Source organism: Aotus nancymaae, unplaced genomic scaffold, assembly GCF_030222135.1.
Source record: "Aotus nancymaae isolate 86718 unplaced genomic scaffold, 86718_ANA_hifiasm-v0.15.2.pri h1tg000115l, whole genome shotgun sequence".
In the NCBI taxonomy this organism is placed as follows: domain Eukaryota; kingdom Metazoa; phylum Chordata; class Mammalia; order Primates; family Aotidae; genus Aotus; species Aotus nancymaae.
Genome location: NW_026988530.1, coordinates 3046419 through 3062812, shown reverse-complemented (window position 1 = coordinate 3062812; position 16394 = coordinate 3046419). Strand labels below are relative to the sequence as shown.

Below are 16394 nucleotides of genomic sequence, written 5' to 3'. Positions count from 1 at the left end.
CTCCTCCACAGCTTTCTTCCTGCTCTTCTTGAGCTGTTCCCACACTGTGCCTTTCCGACTTCCTGACAAAGTCATAAACCATCCAGCTTCTCATCCAGGTACTCATTCAGAAAGCTTCTCTTGATGACAGTAGTCTCCACTGAGTCCTCCATTCCTGACCAGTGCTTTTACCACTGATTGTATTTAATCTAGATCTCTATATCTTATAGATTTTTAACATAGTTTTCTGTGTGCAAGTTTCATATCTCCAATGAAAGCATAAGTCCTTTAGAATCAGAAATCATACTTACCCCGCATCCTTTATTATGTCATTACACGCAGAGCAAGGGTGAGCATGTGATAGACCCTTCAGGAGACCTTAAGAAATACTTGTTCAATCAAGTCAATACTAAAATAAATTTAAATGCAGTAGTTTTTTTTTTTTAACCAGGGAATTGTTGGTGGCCCTACCTACAAAAATTCTGCCACAATGATCCTAAGATGATACAATGAGATATGTGAATTATCATTGGTATTTTAAAATATTTGACCTTTCTTGAATTAAGTATCCCTTTACCTGTCAGATGATTTAAACCAGGATATATTTATCATGTGCTGTTCAATGAATGAAACTATTTAACACTAATTTTTATAGTTATCTCTATGCCATTTATACCCAAGGAACCAACTATTTACAAATTGTATAGTTATATTAATAGTTGCTCCATCTTTTTTCTTTAGAGGAATTTGATTTCTTATATATAATTAACAAATAACATTTTATTCTTCTTTTTAAGTATTTCTTTTTTTTTTTTTTTTTTTTTTTTTTTAAGATGGAGTTTTGCTCTTGTAGCCCAGACTGGAGTGCAGTGGCATGATCTCACTGCAACTTCTGCCTCCCGGGTTCAAGCGATTCTCCTGCCTCAGCCTACCAAGTAGCTGAAATTACAGGTGTATGCAACCACACCCAGCTTTGTGTGTGTGTGTGTGTGTGTGTGTGTGTGTGTGTGTGTGTTTTTAGTAGACATGGGGTTTCACCATGTTGGCCAGACTGGTCTCGAACTCCTGACCTCAAGTGACCCACCTGCCTCAGCCTCCTACAGTGCTGGGATTACAGGTCTGGCTTAAATCTTTCTTTAGGAGGGGAAAAAATTTGTAAAACAGTGACAAAATGTATAACCTTGTCACACGTCTCATATATCAAGTACATCCCTATGAATTTTTATCTTTTTGTACTATTTAGCAAAAAAAACTGAAAAAAGAATGCAGAAAATTCCCTGAGTATCCAGTGTTGAAGTTCATTATTTGCACTTCAAATCTAGATGGAAATAGTTTACTTAGTTTAATAAAAAAAATCTTCTAAATATAATGTGTCTTCAAAATTTTTTGAATGCACAATTCCATTCAGCACTTTTATTTATTTTTCTTAATAAAAGAAAGAGCAAACAAAAAATGTTACACCCAGAAAAAAATAAGCCAGCACTGAGTTATATTTTATCAGATATGATCTGTTCTATGCCCTGATAGTTCTTTAAAATAAAAACAAAACCACAATATATTAGTTTCAGATGTATAGACTAGGATTTAACCATGGTGGTCATTTTTACCTGGAGGTAACATTGCCAATGGAACAAACACCATTTCTAGAACTTGTAAAATGATTCATTTTAAATGAATCATTTCTAGGACTTGTAAAATGATTCCATTGTAACAACCACACAAAACAGTATCTTGTACTCACATATACAAAAATGAAACAAATCAATCATAATGAAAAAGAACTCCCCCCTACACACACACACACACACACACACACACACACACATACACACAGAGAGAAACATGTAAATAGCAACCTAAAAGTCTAGAGTTGTTGGCATAAAAAATATAAAATTACATGTTAAAATGTATCAACTAGTTCCCTCACTAATTAATAATATATTAATAATATATAATGAGTTATAAGTAAGTAAGGTACATGTAGCCTAAGGAAGCTTCAGATAACTCCTGGTAATATTGTATATGTGGTGCTTGCTTTGTTTTTATGTTTTTCTTATCCTCACTTAATAAACAGAAAAAAAAAATATCTAAAGACATGAAGAAAGAAAAATACCCAAACCTTCTGGTTGAAGCCTTAGGTGTCTTCTCTGACAGAAAGTCAGGGTTGAAAACACAGAAGAATTACTAACAGGGAAAGATCTGTGTCAGTTTGAGAAACGCTGCTATGGGAGCATCATTTTCATAATTTGATGATGATGTGGGGTTCATCAAATTATGATTGATTGATTAGTTTATAGGCATCTAGAGAGCTGAGTAAAATCTTACAGGCTACTTAATCCAAGTCCTTTGTATATACCTCAGGCCCAAGGTGGCACAGATCAATAATAGTGAGTTACTGGGATAAGAACAATTATCTCCTGACTCCTAGTGTAGTGATTATTTAACCACAGTATGCTTCATCTCTGTTGATTCGTTTCACAGTTTGAATATAGGTTGTACATTTATCTACATATTTCTAAATACATTAAGGTATAAATTGTCTTTATAAATAAAATACAAGAAAAATGAACACAATGCAGTTTTCAGAACAGACGCATAAACCAAGTTTACTAGACATACTGTATCATATCACAATTTAAATCAGTCAAGAAGCATATCTTATCATTTAAAAACCTCAAATGCCATCAAATATTCTTAGACAGTTTTTTAAACTTTTAAAACTATATTTAAATAATACATGTATATTATTAGATCATTTTGTAGTAACTTGCTCAGGGATTCTACTATTCCATGGCATATTCAGTCTCTGCCTTTCCCTTAGATCATTCCCCTTCTTAAATCATGAAACAATTCTTTCCTACCCAACAAAACTCTTTGCTTGAACTTGTGTCTATCCAAATTTCCTCCTACCCTCCTTCCTTTCCTCTTTCCCTCCCCTCTCTCCCTCCTTTCTTCCTTACTTTTCTTTTCTTTTCTTTTTTTCTAGTCCTTGTAATCTGGTCTATAAGAGCAGACTTGTATCTTCACTCCTTCACTAAAAATGCTTTGATTTCAATATGCTGATATCAATGAAAAAACCCTTAAAGAAAAGTATATTGTATTCCTTTCTGTTCCTTCTGTTGCACTGAATACTATAGGTCACTCATTTCTTAATGCTCATCATCACTGGTCATTAGAGAAATGCAAATCAAAACTACATTGAGATACCATCTCACACCAGTTAAAATGGCAATCATTAAAAATCTGCAGACAGCAGATGCTGGAGAGGATGTGGAGATATAGGAACACTTTTACACTGTTGGTGGGAGTGTAGATTAGTTCAACCATTGTGGAAGACAGTGTGGTGATTCCTCAAGGACCTAGAAAAAGAAATTCCATTTTACCCAGCAATCCTATTACTGGGTATATATCCAAAGGACTATAAATCATTCTATCATAAAAACACATGCACACGTATGTTCATTGTAGCACTATTTACAATAGCAAAGACCTGGAACCAACCCAGTTGTTTATATATAGATAAACAATTCTTTTTTTTTCTTTGATTCATCTGAACCTGCCCTAACTCTGTCTTACCTACTTTTCAGCTGAAAAGTCCTTCTTGCCTTAATGTTTGAGGTCCTTCTTGCCCTAGTGTTTCTTTCACAAGGGCCTTTGGTCTAGCGTTGACTCCCCCCCACAACTGTTTTCTAAACCCTGTTCTGAACAGCTACACTCATTCCACAGTTTGCCTTCTTTCCTGTCTCCTGCAATGACCAATATTAAATAAATTATACTTTTTAAAGGGCTAAAAATTTGTATTTTGGTATCTAAGTTAGCAAAGTAGGCAGTCTACACAAATAGCTTAATGATAAGATTATTTGTTGGTTTCTTTGTCAATTGCCTAGAAGTTGTTTCCTTCAGAGTCTGGACATGACCCCAAATAATGAAGGAAAAAATACATATATACAAATAACTATAATGCAAGGAGGAAACAGCTGTCATAGCAGACACAGAGAGACAGAAAAGAAAGACTTTCATGAGATGCAGTGTTTACTAAACTCCAGGCATCTGTGCAATATACTTATAGCCTTACCACATTTTCCTAGCAATGTGTAAAGTTGTAATAATAATGAAATATTTATTATATTCACATTCCTTTCCCAGTATCCCTTCATTTTCTACAAACATCTTTCCAAGATAGATATTAGAGAGAAAAGAGAGTTTGAATCTATTGAGGCTGAAGGACTAAAGGGATAGCTAGGTGAAGACAGCTGACAGGCATAGATATGCAGATTTGAGAGTTACATTAACATAAATGACACTGAAACTATGAGACAGGAGGTCATTGGTAATTTTCAGAGGAAGGGTTTCAGTAAACTCTAGAGAACATCGCCCAATAAGGTTGATGAGTGACTGATGAAAAAGAAGAGACAGTAACTGTAGAAACTTAGTAAGTTTAATAGTGAAACGAATCAGAAATGTAATGGTAATTCCAAGAGGTGGCTCTTGGTAATATCAGGACCAGGATTAAAAAATAATAAACAATGCAGACATGCCTTAGAGGTGTTTGGGGTTGGGTTCTAAACAACTGCAATAAAGCAAACATCACAATAAAGCAAATCACATGAAGTTTTTGATTTCCCAGTGCATATAAAAGTTATGTTTACATTATGCTAAAGTCTATAAAGTGCACAATAGCATTCTGTCTAAAGAAAAAGAAAAACCAATGTGCATATCTTAATTTTACGATATTTTATTGCTAAAAAAAAGTGCTTACAATCATCTGAGCCTTCAGCAAGTCATAATCTTTTTGCTGGTGGAGGGTCTTGTCTCCCTGTTGATGGCTACTGACTCATCAGGGTGGTGGTTCCTGAAGGTGGCTGGGCAATTTCTTAAAATATGAATTGCATTTGTCTTATTTTAAGGCAATAAAATTGCTGCATCAATTGACTCTTTATTTTCATGAAAGATTTCTCTGTAGCACATGATGCTGTTGGATAGCATTTTACTCACAGTAGAAGTTCCAAAATTGGAGTCAATCCTCTCAAATCCTATTGCTGCTTTATAAACTAAGTTTATGTAATATTCTAAACCCTTTGTTTCATTTCAATACTATCACTGTTACCCGAAGTAAATTCCATTCTAAGAAACCGCTTTCATTATTCATCCATAAAAAACAACTCCTCATCTATTCAAGTTTCATCATGACATTGTAGCAATTCAGTCACATCTTCAGGCTCCACTTCAAATTCTAGTTCTCTTGCTGTTTCCACCACTTCTGAAGTTACTTCCTCCATTGAAGGCTTGAGCCCCTCGAGGTTATCCATGAAGACTGGAATCAATCTATTCCCAAACTGAAGTTAATACTGATATTTGATCTCCTCCCATGAATCATGAATGTTCTTATTGACATCTAGATTGATGAATTCTTTCCAGAAGGTTTTCAATTGACTCTATCCAGATCCATTAAAGGAATCACTATGTATGGCAGCTATTGCCTTATGAAATATAGTTCTTACATAATAAGACTTGAAAGTGGAAAATACTCCATGATCCTTTCAATTTGTTAAGAAACACGGTATCTACGAAGCACAATAAAGTGAAGTGCAATAAGACAGGATGTGCTTTATATTAGTGATATAAGTGAAGAAATAACAGTTGTAATGAGTAGCTAAGTCAGCTTGGAAGGAAGACATTCTGCAGTCAGTTTTTCTCATTACATGCCCCAGACTTGCTGCCTCAAAATCAATTGTGTTGCATGTTAAAATTGCAGGCCTAGCTCTCGAGCCCAAGCTTTCTGAATCTGAGTCTTGGGAGTTGGAACCCAGGAATCAGTTTTTATATAAGCTTTAAATTATTCTAGCTAGACAATAAAATTAGAGGTTCTACAATAAGAAAGTTTATAAAACTAGCAAGAGATTTTTATTTTGTTATTACTGTATATTATATAAGGATATCTTATATATCTTAGAATAAATAGTGAGTGAATATCTTAAACTGGAAAAGCATTTGTTTTATCATACCACTTTCTAGAATTAACACATTATTCTGGTTATGTCGTTCATATAGGTCAAGACTTTATTTCTCATTGGGATGTGGTTTTGTTCGCTTGGTATAGCATGGATAGTTTGCCTCAAGTATATGGCTTTGCACTATCTAACCTCATCTCCTCACCTCTTATCAAACAGTTGTAAATAGAATGACCTCAAGTCAAAAAAGCTGAAATACAGTAATGTTTTTTAAGGCCTCTAAATTTCTAGGTTGAAACTAATTCTGTCCTGGAGAATTTAAACCCGTATAATGTACCCTAATTTTCCTTTGTTTTCAATTGTCTAGGAGAAAGGCCTCTATTTTTTGTAATCACAGAGACAGCTCTAACTTTGTCAGATAAAATTAACAATAAAAGGAGATATACATGAAAAGTTTTGTTAAGTGGAACTTTACTTAGTTAATTAAATACTTCTCTTCAAAAGAAAAGTATGGTGAAGACTTTAGTGACACTATACCAATTACAATTTTGTATTTTGTAAAACTAACACATTCTTGAAAAATAAAGCAAGCTCCTAAACAGTTCACTACAAAGCATCTAGTTTATTGTGACAAGAGGATATTGAGCAAAGGATTTATGCTAATTGACCTACATTCCAATTTATGACCAACTCCATTCTAAATAAAGTGAACCGTACTTTACAATAGCCTTAGAAACCTCAGATTCAAGGCAAAATAAGAAAGATTAGCTGATTTTATTTGAAACTATTTTGAGTAGAGCTTATCCCAGTATTCTACCAACACATTTCCACGCAGGCATGAATTTCCACACTCAAATGTTTTGCTGTGAAATTTTAGTGAGACTGTTTAGATTTCTTCCTGTTTCTGATTAAAAATTTAGTCTTTAATCATGTTTTTCTGAGAACTTGTACTGAGTTTTCAGTTGTAAACCCAATATGAAGCACACTTAACAAGACAGCTCTTTTAGGAATGAGTTGAATTAGTCGGCTACCCTAAATTTCTCCTTTCCACGTGTGAGCAGGCTGTTCTTCGCATCAAGAGGGCAACCCTGATCTCCCTCCCCTGGAATCTTCCTGTTCTCGATGACTCTTGTGGCCCATAGAATGCAGGAAAAGTGATATCCTGGGACTTCTGATGCTAGATCATAAGAATCTTTGCAGCTTCTACTTGGGTTTTTTCAAACACTCATTCTTGGGATACTGCCTCTTGGAACCTAGCCATCATTTTGCAGAAAACTCAAGCCACTTCAGGACAGCTTGAGATAATGTCGTTGTCAACAGCTAGCATCAACTGCCAGCTAGATATGTAAGCTCTCTCGGACAACCAGTCCAATCCTGTTTTCAGATGGCTGAATCCCCTGCTGACATCAGGTTTCCAAGGCAGGAAACTTCAAATGAGAATTGCTCAGCAGACAGTCAGCCTGCAGAACCATCAATGATAATAATAAATTGTTGTTTTAATCCACTAGTTTGGGAGATCATTTTATGCAGCAATAAATGCTCAGAACATGAGTTTTATCTTTCTCTGCTGAGGTTGGGACTCTTATCAGACCTCGTAATTTTCTTTCTTTTTTTTTTTTTTTGAGATGGAGTTTCGCTCTTGTTACCCAGGCTGGAGTGCAATGTCACGATCTCGGCTCACCGCAACCTCCGCCTCCTGGGTTCAGGCAATTCTCCTGCCTCAGCCTCCTGAGTAGCTGGGACTACAGGCACGCGCCACCGTGCCCAGCTAATTTTTTGTATTTTTAGTAGAGACGGGGTTTCACCATGTTGACCAGGATGGTCTCGATCTCTTGACTTCGTGATCCACCCGCCTCGGCCTCCCAAAGTGCTGGGATTACAGGCGTGAGCCACCGCGCCCGGCCAGACCTCGTAATTTTCTAAGGAAAATAACACACAAGAAGCCAAACGATCAAAAGTATTATCCAGTACTCTAGCATCATAAAAGTATTATCCAGTACTCTAGCATCGTAAAAGTATTCTTGATTTGCTTAATGGGAATAACTCCATCTTATCTTCTTTACATTTTTTTTTTCTTTAATGATTCCTGGATCAAGATCTCAGCTACAGAAATTTATAGAACCTTGCCCAATCCTCTCATCAAACAAATGAGGAAGCAGGATCCCAAAGATTTATAAGACCCATTGAGAGACATAAGAGATTATCAGACGCATCTCCTATTTCAAACCTTGGCTCTTGCTCCTTGTTCATAACTGTGCCTAGGGTGTCACCATTTTCCTAAAAAAAAAGGTATGAGCTCAAGTCAATACTGTGTGTCATTATTCTGTGTCTAAATTTGCAAACAGTTTTACAGATACTTAACAAACTCCATTGTCACTGAAATTGAGTAAGAGCAAAATGTTTCTATTTGATATTTTTCTCTTGTCAAAATGTGTAGACTCTTGGATCTAACACGGAATGTTTAAGCTGTCACATTTCACTGTTCTCATGTTAGGGCATTTAGTACATATCATGTGGCTGGTCTCCCTCTTTAGTCAAACAGGGTTTTATCCTTTCCCTCCCTGCCCCTCAACCAGTACTCCTTATACTCACACTTTCAAATAGACAATTCAGTTTATGGGATTTCCGCTCACTAAATGTTGGTCACCCTTTCATCTTTGTTTTCCTTCTTGTTCCTGTGATCTAATTAAATTATCATTGTGTATTCCTAACATACTAAATATTTATGTTTAGATATCTTGCTACCACCTTTTTTTTTTCTTTTTGTTTGAGACTGAGTCTCTCTCTGTTGTTCAGGCTGGAGTGTAATGGTGCAATCTTGGCTCACTGCCTCATGGGTTCAAGCGATTCTCGTGCCTCAGCTTCCCAAGTAGCTGGGATTATAAACGGGTGCCACAACACCCGGCTATTTCTTGTGTTTTTAGCAGTGACGGTCTCCCTGTGTTGCTCAGGCTGGTCTCAAACACCTGGCTTCAAGTGATCTACCCACCTTGGCCTGCCTCCCAAAGTGCTGGGACTACAGGTGTTGCCACCGCACCCGGCCTTGCTATCACTTGTTAATAATATTTCAAATATGAAATTAATTTTCCCTCCAAAACATGCAGAAAATAAATATTTGGTTTATCCTTTAAGTATTCTATCAAGGGACCCACTACTTCCCCAATCTTCAAGATTTCAAATTTCTAGATAAAATCTTCTATTCATTCTTTTATTGCTTCATTGCCTAATTTTATTTTATTTTATTTTTGTTTTGAGACGGAGTCTTGTTCTGTCAGCAGCACAGTGGCGCAGTCTCGGCTCACTGCAACCTCCGCCTGCCGGGTTCAAGCGCTTCTTCCGCCTCACCCTCCCGAGTAGCTGGGACTACAGGCGCGTGCCAAACGCCCGGCTAATTTTTTTGTATTTTTAGTAGAGACGAGGTTTCACCGTGTTGACCAGGATGGTCTCCATCTCTTGACCTTGTGATCCTCCCGCCTCGGCCTCCCAAAGTACTGGGATTACAGGCGTGAGCCACCGCGCCCGGCCATTGTCTAATTTTACCGATTTTTTGTTTGGCCTATCTCTCATCAATCGTTTGCTCTCCAGTTCCACTGGCATGGACATATATCATAGTCTATTATTATCATATTTTATATATATATATATATATATATATATATATATATATATATATATATCTCATGTTATTCCCATACTGGTTTAGACATACATCATATTACCCCAAGATTACTGTGAAAACTGGGTCTGTCCTCTTCAACTTACTCTGTTTTAAACAACATTTTCCACTTATCTTCCTTAATCACTAATCTCATTATGTCTTTCCTGCTCTAAAACCTTCCATGACATCCTACTTCCTATCATGTAATTCTAAATTCCTCTCATTGCTTTTACAGGCTTTCCAAAATCAAATCCCATCCTGTCAATCCCGCTCCATATCTTACTGTTCCCCAAACTCATCTCCTTACTGCCTAGAGAAGGAGCTCCTTCTTCTGCCTAGAACCACTTCCCTTCCAAATGTTTTTCATTCCTCTGAGCCAGGTTCAGTGCCACTCCCATTAAACTTTTCATAATATCTGTCAAACTAAATCATATTCAACAACATTTTTTAAACAAAACAATAATCAGTGGTCTCTCATAGTGAAATATATGTGGTCAAGTAGAACAGTAAGTGTGTTAAGGAGAAAAATTAAAAATATTCCTGACCTATCTTTCCAATGGAGCCTGAAATTCCACAATTAGAGATTTGCAGGTTAAAGTTCACCTTGAAGTTAAAATGTAAATACTCTTAGCAATGGGTTAGACTTGCTTTGTGTGTGTGTGTGTGTGTAAACTATTTTGTTGTATCCTTTCTGCAGAGTAACATTTTGGAGTGGAGGAAAAAACCCTCCTGCATACCCACACAAGCCGAGGGCATCAATGAGGAAATCAAACAATAAAAGGAAGAGATGCCAAAATTGCAACTTGCCTACTTTGCAAATAACTTTTTTTTTTACATTCAGCCTTGTGCATTATGAAGATGAAGACTATAAATTATTCAGAATATTTGATTAACCAATTACTCTCATTCTTCCACAATGCTAGAGTTCAGATTTCTTCTTCTGAGACAAACGAGAATTGATTGCTACAGTCATCCCCATGGCACTATCTTCCTTTCTTTAAGTGATACATTTTAGTTGTCATGATACCAGGAAAAAAAATGGATTCCATCTGTTGGCGCAATCCAGCATTCTCCTAAGCTGTTTTTCCCTCTTACCCTAGCAATTTGGACTCCACTGCTAAACTCCCTACCATTCCTACTACAACTACATAGAAGAGGTTCTAAGTAGTGAAGTTTTGTTTTTCATAAGTAAATTAAAAGCAAGAGGAGAAATATGGCCTTAAGTGGCCAAACGTTTTCTATTTCCTGTAGGCACTTCCTTCCTGCTTTCCCCCTTTGCTTCTCACTGCTTATTGGCACTTTCTGTTCTCTGGCCAGCATACTTGAATCTTGGTCCTGAGTTCTGGCTTCATGCTCTCACTCTCCCTTGCTACACGCTTGTTCTTTTCTCTACTTCCCTCACCTCTAGCTTCCTTACTTGCTTCTTTTACCTCCACCTAAAGAGAGTTCAGGAATATTTCTAATCTCTCCTACTAGGCCCCTGACTACATGAGTTTTGATTGACCTCAATTACAATAGGAAAAATGTAATCCACTTCTGGCAGAAGAAGGAACAGAAAAATTTTAGGTATCTGTCAGATTACAGACAAGAAAGAGAGCTTCTAAGAGTTACAGACCAAGCTTTGGATCGGATCCTGACAACTCAGCTGTTAACTTCATACCATCCCCCACAACACCTTCCTATAATAAGGGATGATTGATAATTATCCATGGGCATTGAAGTAAAATCCAGGACAAATTGTTTCCATTATAGTATGGAAATGGAAAATTAAAGAAATAATTAACTTTGAAATTATGAATACCTTACTTTTGATAGCCAGTCCTCTGGAGTTTGAGGTTACAAAGGTAAATTATGTAATTCTTTCTAGACATTGTATTATGTTGTATCCAAATGGCATCTTAATGCTTTTACTAGAGCTAATGAATAGATTACATCAAGTCAATTATTTTGACTTTCCATTTGTGACAGCTTTTCTTCTGTGTGAGCATATAAACAAGAGTTTATAGGCTCCGGTGCAACCAAATTAAAAAAAAAAAAAGCCTGAAATACTCTCTGCCACACTTGGGAAAATGTTTTATCTTTCTTTTTTTAACCTGCAAATACTCCTTCCTTTTCAGAAAACATTTAGACAGTCCTTCTTAAGACCATTTCCAACACTGTCTATACAAAGGCCCTGAAAATGGGTCCTTCTAAGACTCTTCCAAGGGTCAAGCAAGAAGGGACTATGAATGTCTTGATCACAGCTAACATTCATAGGCAAAAATGTCCTCAGCTTTCTCTTTTTTCCTTTCTTCCAAGTTGGCTAGTGTCTATGAACTCCAGTGATTAGTAGTCAAAGCATCCCCTAACCCTTGAGCCTGTGGGAATATAGGAATTTCAACCCGAGCACGTCAGTCCCCAAGGCCTCCTTTACTCTGGAAGAAATCCCTCATAACAAAGAACAAGGGAGAGGCCCAGGAGAGGGGCGCTCAGGGGGCTTGGGCTGGAAGCAGTGAGCGCGCTGGGGTTGGAGGGTAACCCGGGCTGCGGGCGGGCGGAGCGCAGTCAGTGACTTCGAAGAGCAGCGTCGCCCCTGCTCCTTTGGAGACGCCAGTCCCGGGGTGGGGGTGCTTTCTCCTCCCCAGCCTCCCCCTGGCTCCTCGAGGTTCCTCGTGGGCCCCTGCGTCCTAGTGCTGGGTTTGAATCGGCTGTTTCACCCCCAGTTCTTCCTCCCCTCCGCCACACACAACCACATTCCTGGGGCTGTTCCAAGCTGCCGCCGCTAAACGCCGAACCAGCGGACCCTGCCTGGAAACTCGAGCGAAGCTGAACTGTGCCCAACTCGGCGGTCCAGTGACCCGAGCCCGTGCGGACGCCCCTTTCACCACGCTGTCTACACCTGGGTCGAATTTAGGAAGAATCAGCCTTCAGCCTCAGCCCCAGACCTTTTGTGCACACGGGCGCTGCTTTGGACCGGGACTGGAAACCGTGCCCCTTCTCGCCCGGCCCCCGCACCTTCCTCTGCTCAAACCTGTACCAAGTGGAAGTTTGAGGAAGTTTCCATTTCTCGCGCCCCGTCTCAACTTGCTCCCCAAAGAGAACAGGAAAACGTGGGAACTCGAAAGGACAGAGATCTCCCTGGAATCCGCTTGCTCTTCGGATCCTGGGTCTCTACGTCTCTCTTTATTCCCCAGATACCGCCCCAAGCGCGGCAGACGGGACCCCCAGGCCTGGGTCCTGGGGCCGGCGCGGAGGATCGGCGGGGGCAGCCTCCCACCCTCCCGGCCCACTGTGAGCAGCCAGGCACCCTCCCTCGCCCCCAGGTGCCACCCCAGCGCCGTCGCCCCGCTCCCGGAGAGAAGTCCAGAGACAAGCGGGGGGCTGGAGGGATGAGGGTTGGAGGATAGAGCCGGGACGGACGCAGTCTGAAGCCTTGAAACATTCATTTTCTTTCTATAACGCCCATTCCCGAGGCCGAGCCTTTGGGCGGAGTGTCCGCGCCCGCCCGCGCACTCACCCATGGCCCAGGTCCTGCTTCTCTGCGGTCCCCGGAGGAGAGCAAGTGACCAGGCGCTGAGCGGGGCCAAGTTCTCCAAGCCGCGCTCGGCCTCCTCGCGCCCCGGAAAGTGACAGCCTCGCCCCTCCCAGCGGAGACAACTCGCAGGGCGCCTGGTGACTCTGCGGGCGCGCAGAACCCTCCCTCTTTCCACCTGCCGCCTCTGGTCGGAGCGCATTGCCCTCCCCTTCACTGTACGTCTCCTCCCTAGAGGCCCCCATCCCGCCCCCTTTCACTCTCAGGAGACGCACGTGCAAAGTCTTTCTCCTAAATACATTGAATGCACATCACACACACGTTGTCGCAGCACCCCACAACCGACTCGGTAGCCAAGATGCCTAAGTGGAGTCTGGAAACAGATTATTCCAAAAGACAGGCTTGAAATGATGATTTTATGTTCCCTTGTCTTCTGTGTACCATTTTGTTTCTTAATTATAAAATTAATAAAGAAAAGAGGAACAGACAATCCTCGCTTTAATTTATACTTTGTCATCTCCTCTTTCTTCTACATAAAATATGTTTCTGTAATTGGACAAGGTTATAAAGTCCTAGGAACTATACACATACACACGCACACATCCTGACACACACACACACACACACACACACACACACACATCATAATATGCAGAAATCACCTGGAAAATAAACAACTCAATCCAAGAGGCAGTTGATGAGGTTGAAAGAGCACAGGGCTTGACAGTTGAGAGGACAAGTTGTAATCCTGGCTCATTTCCTAATTTCTAAGATGAAGGATCTGGAAAAAGTGATCTCTAAGGTCTCTTCAAGCTAAAAAAAAAATTATATAATTCTGTGGCTTATTGACCTAGTTCTTTCAAGATTCATACTGGAGGAGTTATTTCAGTGAGTCAGTCCCCAAAGTATCTTACGCTGCCTTTTCATGTAAAGCACACCCAAAAGTATACATATTTATGCTGTGAGCAAGTGGAAAAATAAAATAAAATGGACATGACTGCTTACCTTGAGGAATATTGCTATCTAATGGGGAAAAGATGAAATGAAAAATAAATAAGAATATTTTAGCAGAATGCATGGATAAATGCAGAGCATATCACTAAAATGCCACAGAAACATCTGCACAGCTTTTTCTCACGTAATGGAAGAGGTATACTCCTGGCATGGGTGTTGTAGATGCACTTCAGTTACAAGGGGTTATAGTTATTCTTATGAGATGGGAATGGAAGTAGTCAATAAAAATTAAAAGTGTTCAACATAACATTCGGAAATGCATCACCATTCTGGAAACGGACTAACATGAACTGTGACTGAAGCAAAGAGTAACAGTAATACATTTGTTCAATAAAGATAAATTGGTGGCTCATGCCTGTAGTCCCAGCTGCACTTCAGGAGGCTGAAGCAGGCATATCGCCAGAGCTCAGGAGTTTGAGAACAGCCTGGGCAACATAGTGAGACCTCATCGCTACAAAATTATACAAAAAATTAGCTAGGTATGGTGGTGCATGCCTGTAGTCCCAGCTACTTGGGAGGCTGAGGTGGGAGGATCGCTTGATCCTGGGAGGTTGAGGCTTCAGTGAGCCAAGATTGCACCACTGCACTTCAGCCTGGGAAACAGAGAGAGAACCTGTCTCAAAAAAAAAAAAAAAAAAAAAAAAAAAAAGATAAGTGATAGATTTTGGAGATTAATTCATAAGCTCAAGCTCAGTTTTAGGATCACCACAGACATCTTACAACCTATTTCCTGAAGACTTATTCAAAATAATATTTGATTTCTAAAAATTAGAACTATTTTTTGTTTTTTTTCCCATGGGATTGTATCATAATCCTGAAATACAAAATAATAATTATAACATAAGCTGAGTACCGTTTGCTAAGTGTAAGGCATTGTTCTAAGGGCTTCTTTTAGCTAATATAATTCTCACAACAAAAGGAAAATACTGTTATCCCCACTTTACAGAGGAGGGAATTAATCCACAAAGAGATTAAGCACTTGCCCAAATTCTCATAATAAATGGAAATGCAAAATTCATGCCCAAGACAAAATACTCCAGAGTCCATAATCTTAGTCAGTTAACCACAGTTTCTCAGTATCGAACTGGTTTGCCACATGCTTGAGAAAGATGGTGATATCTTTCAACACTAAATATAATTCATAAATATTTTTAACATTCCCAGTAAAATATGTAAAATGTGGAACACACTAAAGATACAAATCATCATATACTGGCTTTTAATCATCAAAATCATGATGTTGTCTTTCTTTTGGTATAACTGAATGGATCAAAATGTTGATGTTTAATTCATTTATCTTACAGTGATGACGTAAGTGGTGTCAGTATCCTAGATCTTAGGTATAGAGAGGCCATTATCTCACCTGAAATGTAATGTTACAGAATTTTATGTGGGAATTCAATAAAAATATGTAAATTCATTATCCCACTTAGTACATTATATTTTACTCTAATTATCCAATATTTCTGCCTTCTCATTCCTGTCACCTAATTGTCCATCAAATCCTAAGGTTCTGCTTCCAAAATATTCTTCTCACTCATCCCTCATCTTCAATTTCATTGCCTAAACCACCTTTTAGCAAGTCCTGTGGAAATATAACTAGCACTTGTTTTGTTTTCTTTTAAATATGAAGATAGTTACCAACCATGGGACTCAAAATTGAGGCTTTAGCTAAACTTGTGAAATTCTGAGATGAATAGAATTTTTTTTTTTTTTTAGACAGAGTTTTGCTCTTGTTGCCCAGGCTGTAGTACAATGGCATGATCTCAGCTCACTGCAACCTCTGCCTCCCGGGTTCAAGCAATTCTCCTGCCTCAGCCTCCAGAGTAGCTGGGATTACAGGTGTGTGCCACCACACCTGGCTAATTTTTGTATTTTTAGTAGAGATGGTGTCTTATCATATTGGCCAGGCTGGTCTCGAACTCCTGACCTTTGGTGATCCACCTGCCTTGGCCTCCCAAAGTGCTGAGACTATAGGCATGAGCCACCGCACCAGGATAGAAATTTTTCATTACATAACCTTGTTGGTGCCAAGGGAAGACTTCTCCTTTGCTCTCTGAAAGTTCACTGAAAATCAACTGAGCAAAGACAGATAAATAGTAGAAATGGCATACAAATTTATTAATGTGCACAGAGAACCACAGAGTGATTACCTCAACCCCCAGTGGGGTAGAGAATCTTACATATTCCATCTTGAGGCTACAGAAAGTATTGGGGCTTTTATCATGGACAGCAGGTTATGGTGGCAAGACAGGTTATGGGAGGGGGAGAAGAGGAGTCA

The 16394-nt window shown here is 39.1% G+C and overlaps 1 protein-coding gene across 1 annotated transcript in view; it reads right to left on the bottom strand.

Annotated features, from left to right (window-relative positions):
* The window catches only part of GPM6A (glycoprotein M6A), a 379591-nt gene extending 366408 nt beyond the window's left edge, over positions 1-13183 (bottom strand). The window contains exon 1 of the mRNA XM_012454691.2: positions 13085-13183. Within this exon, the coding sequence (XP_012310114.2) occupies positions 13085-13088 (4 nt within the window). The 5' untranslated portion in view covers positions 13089-13183. The remainder of the gene's footprint in view (positions 1-13084) is intronic.
* Between the last annotated feature and the right edge of the window lie 3211 nt (positions 13184-16394).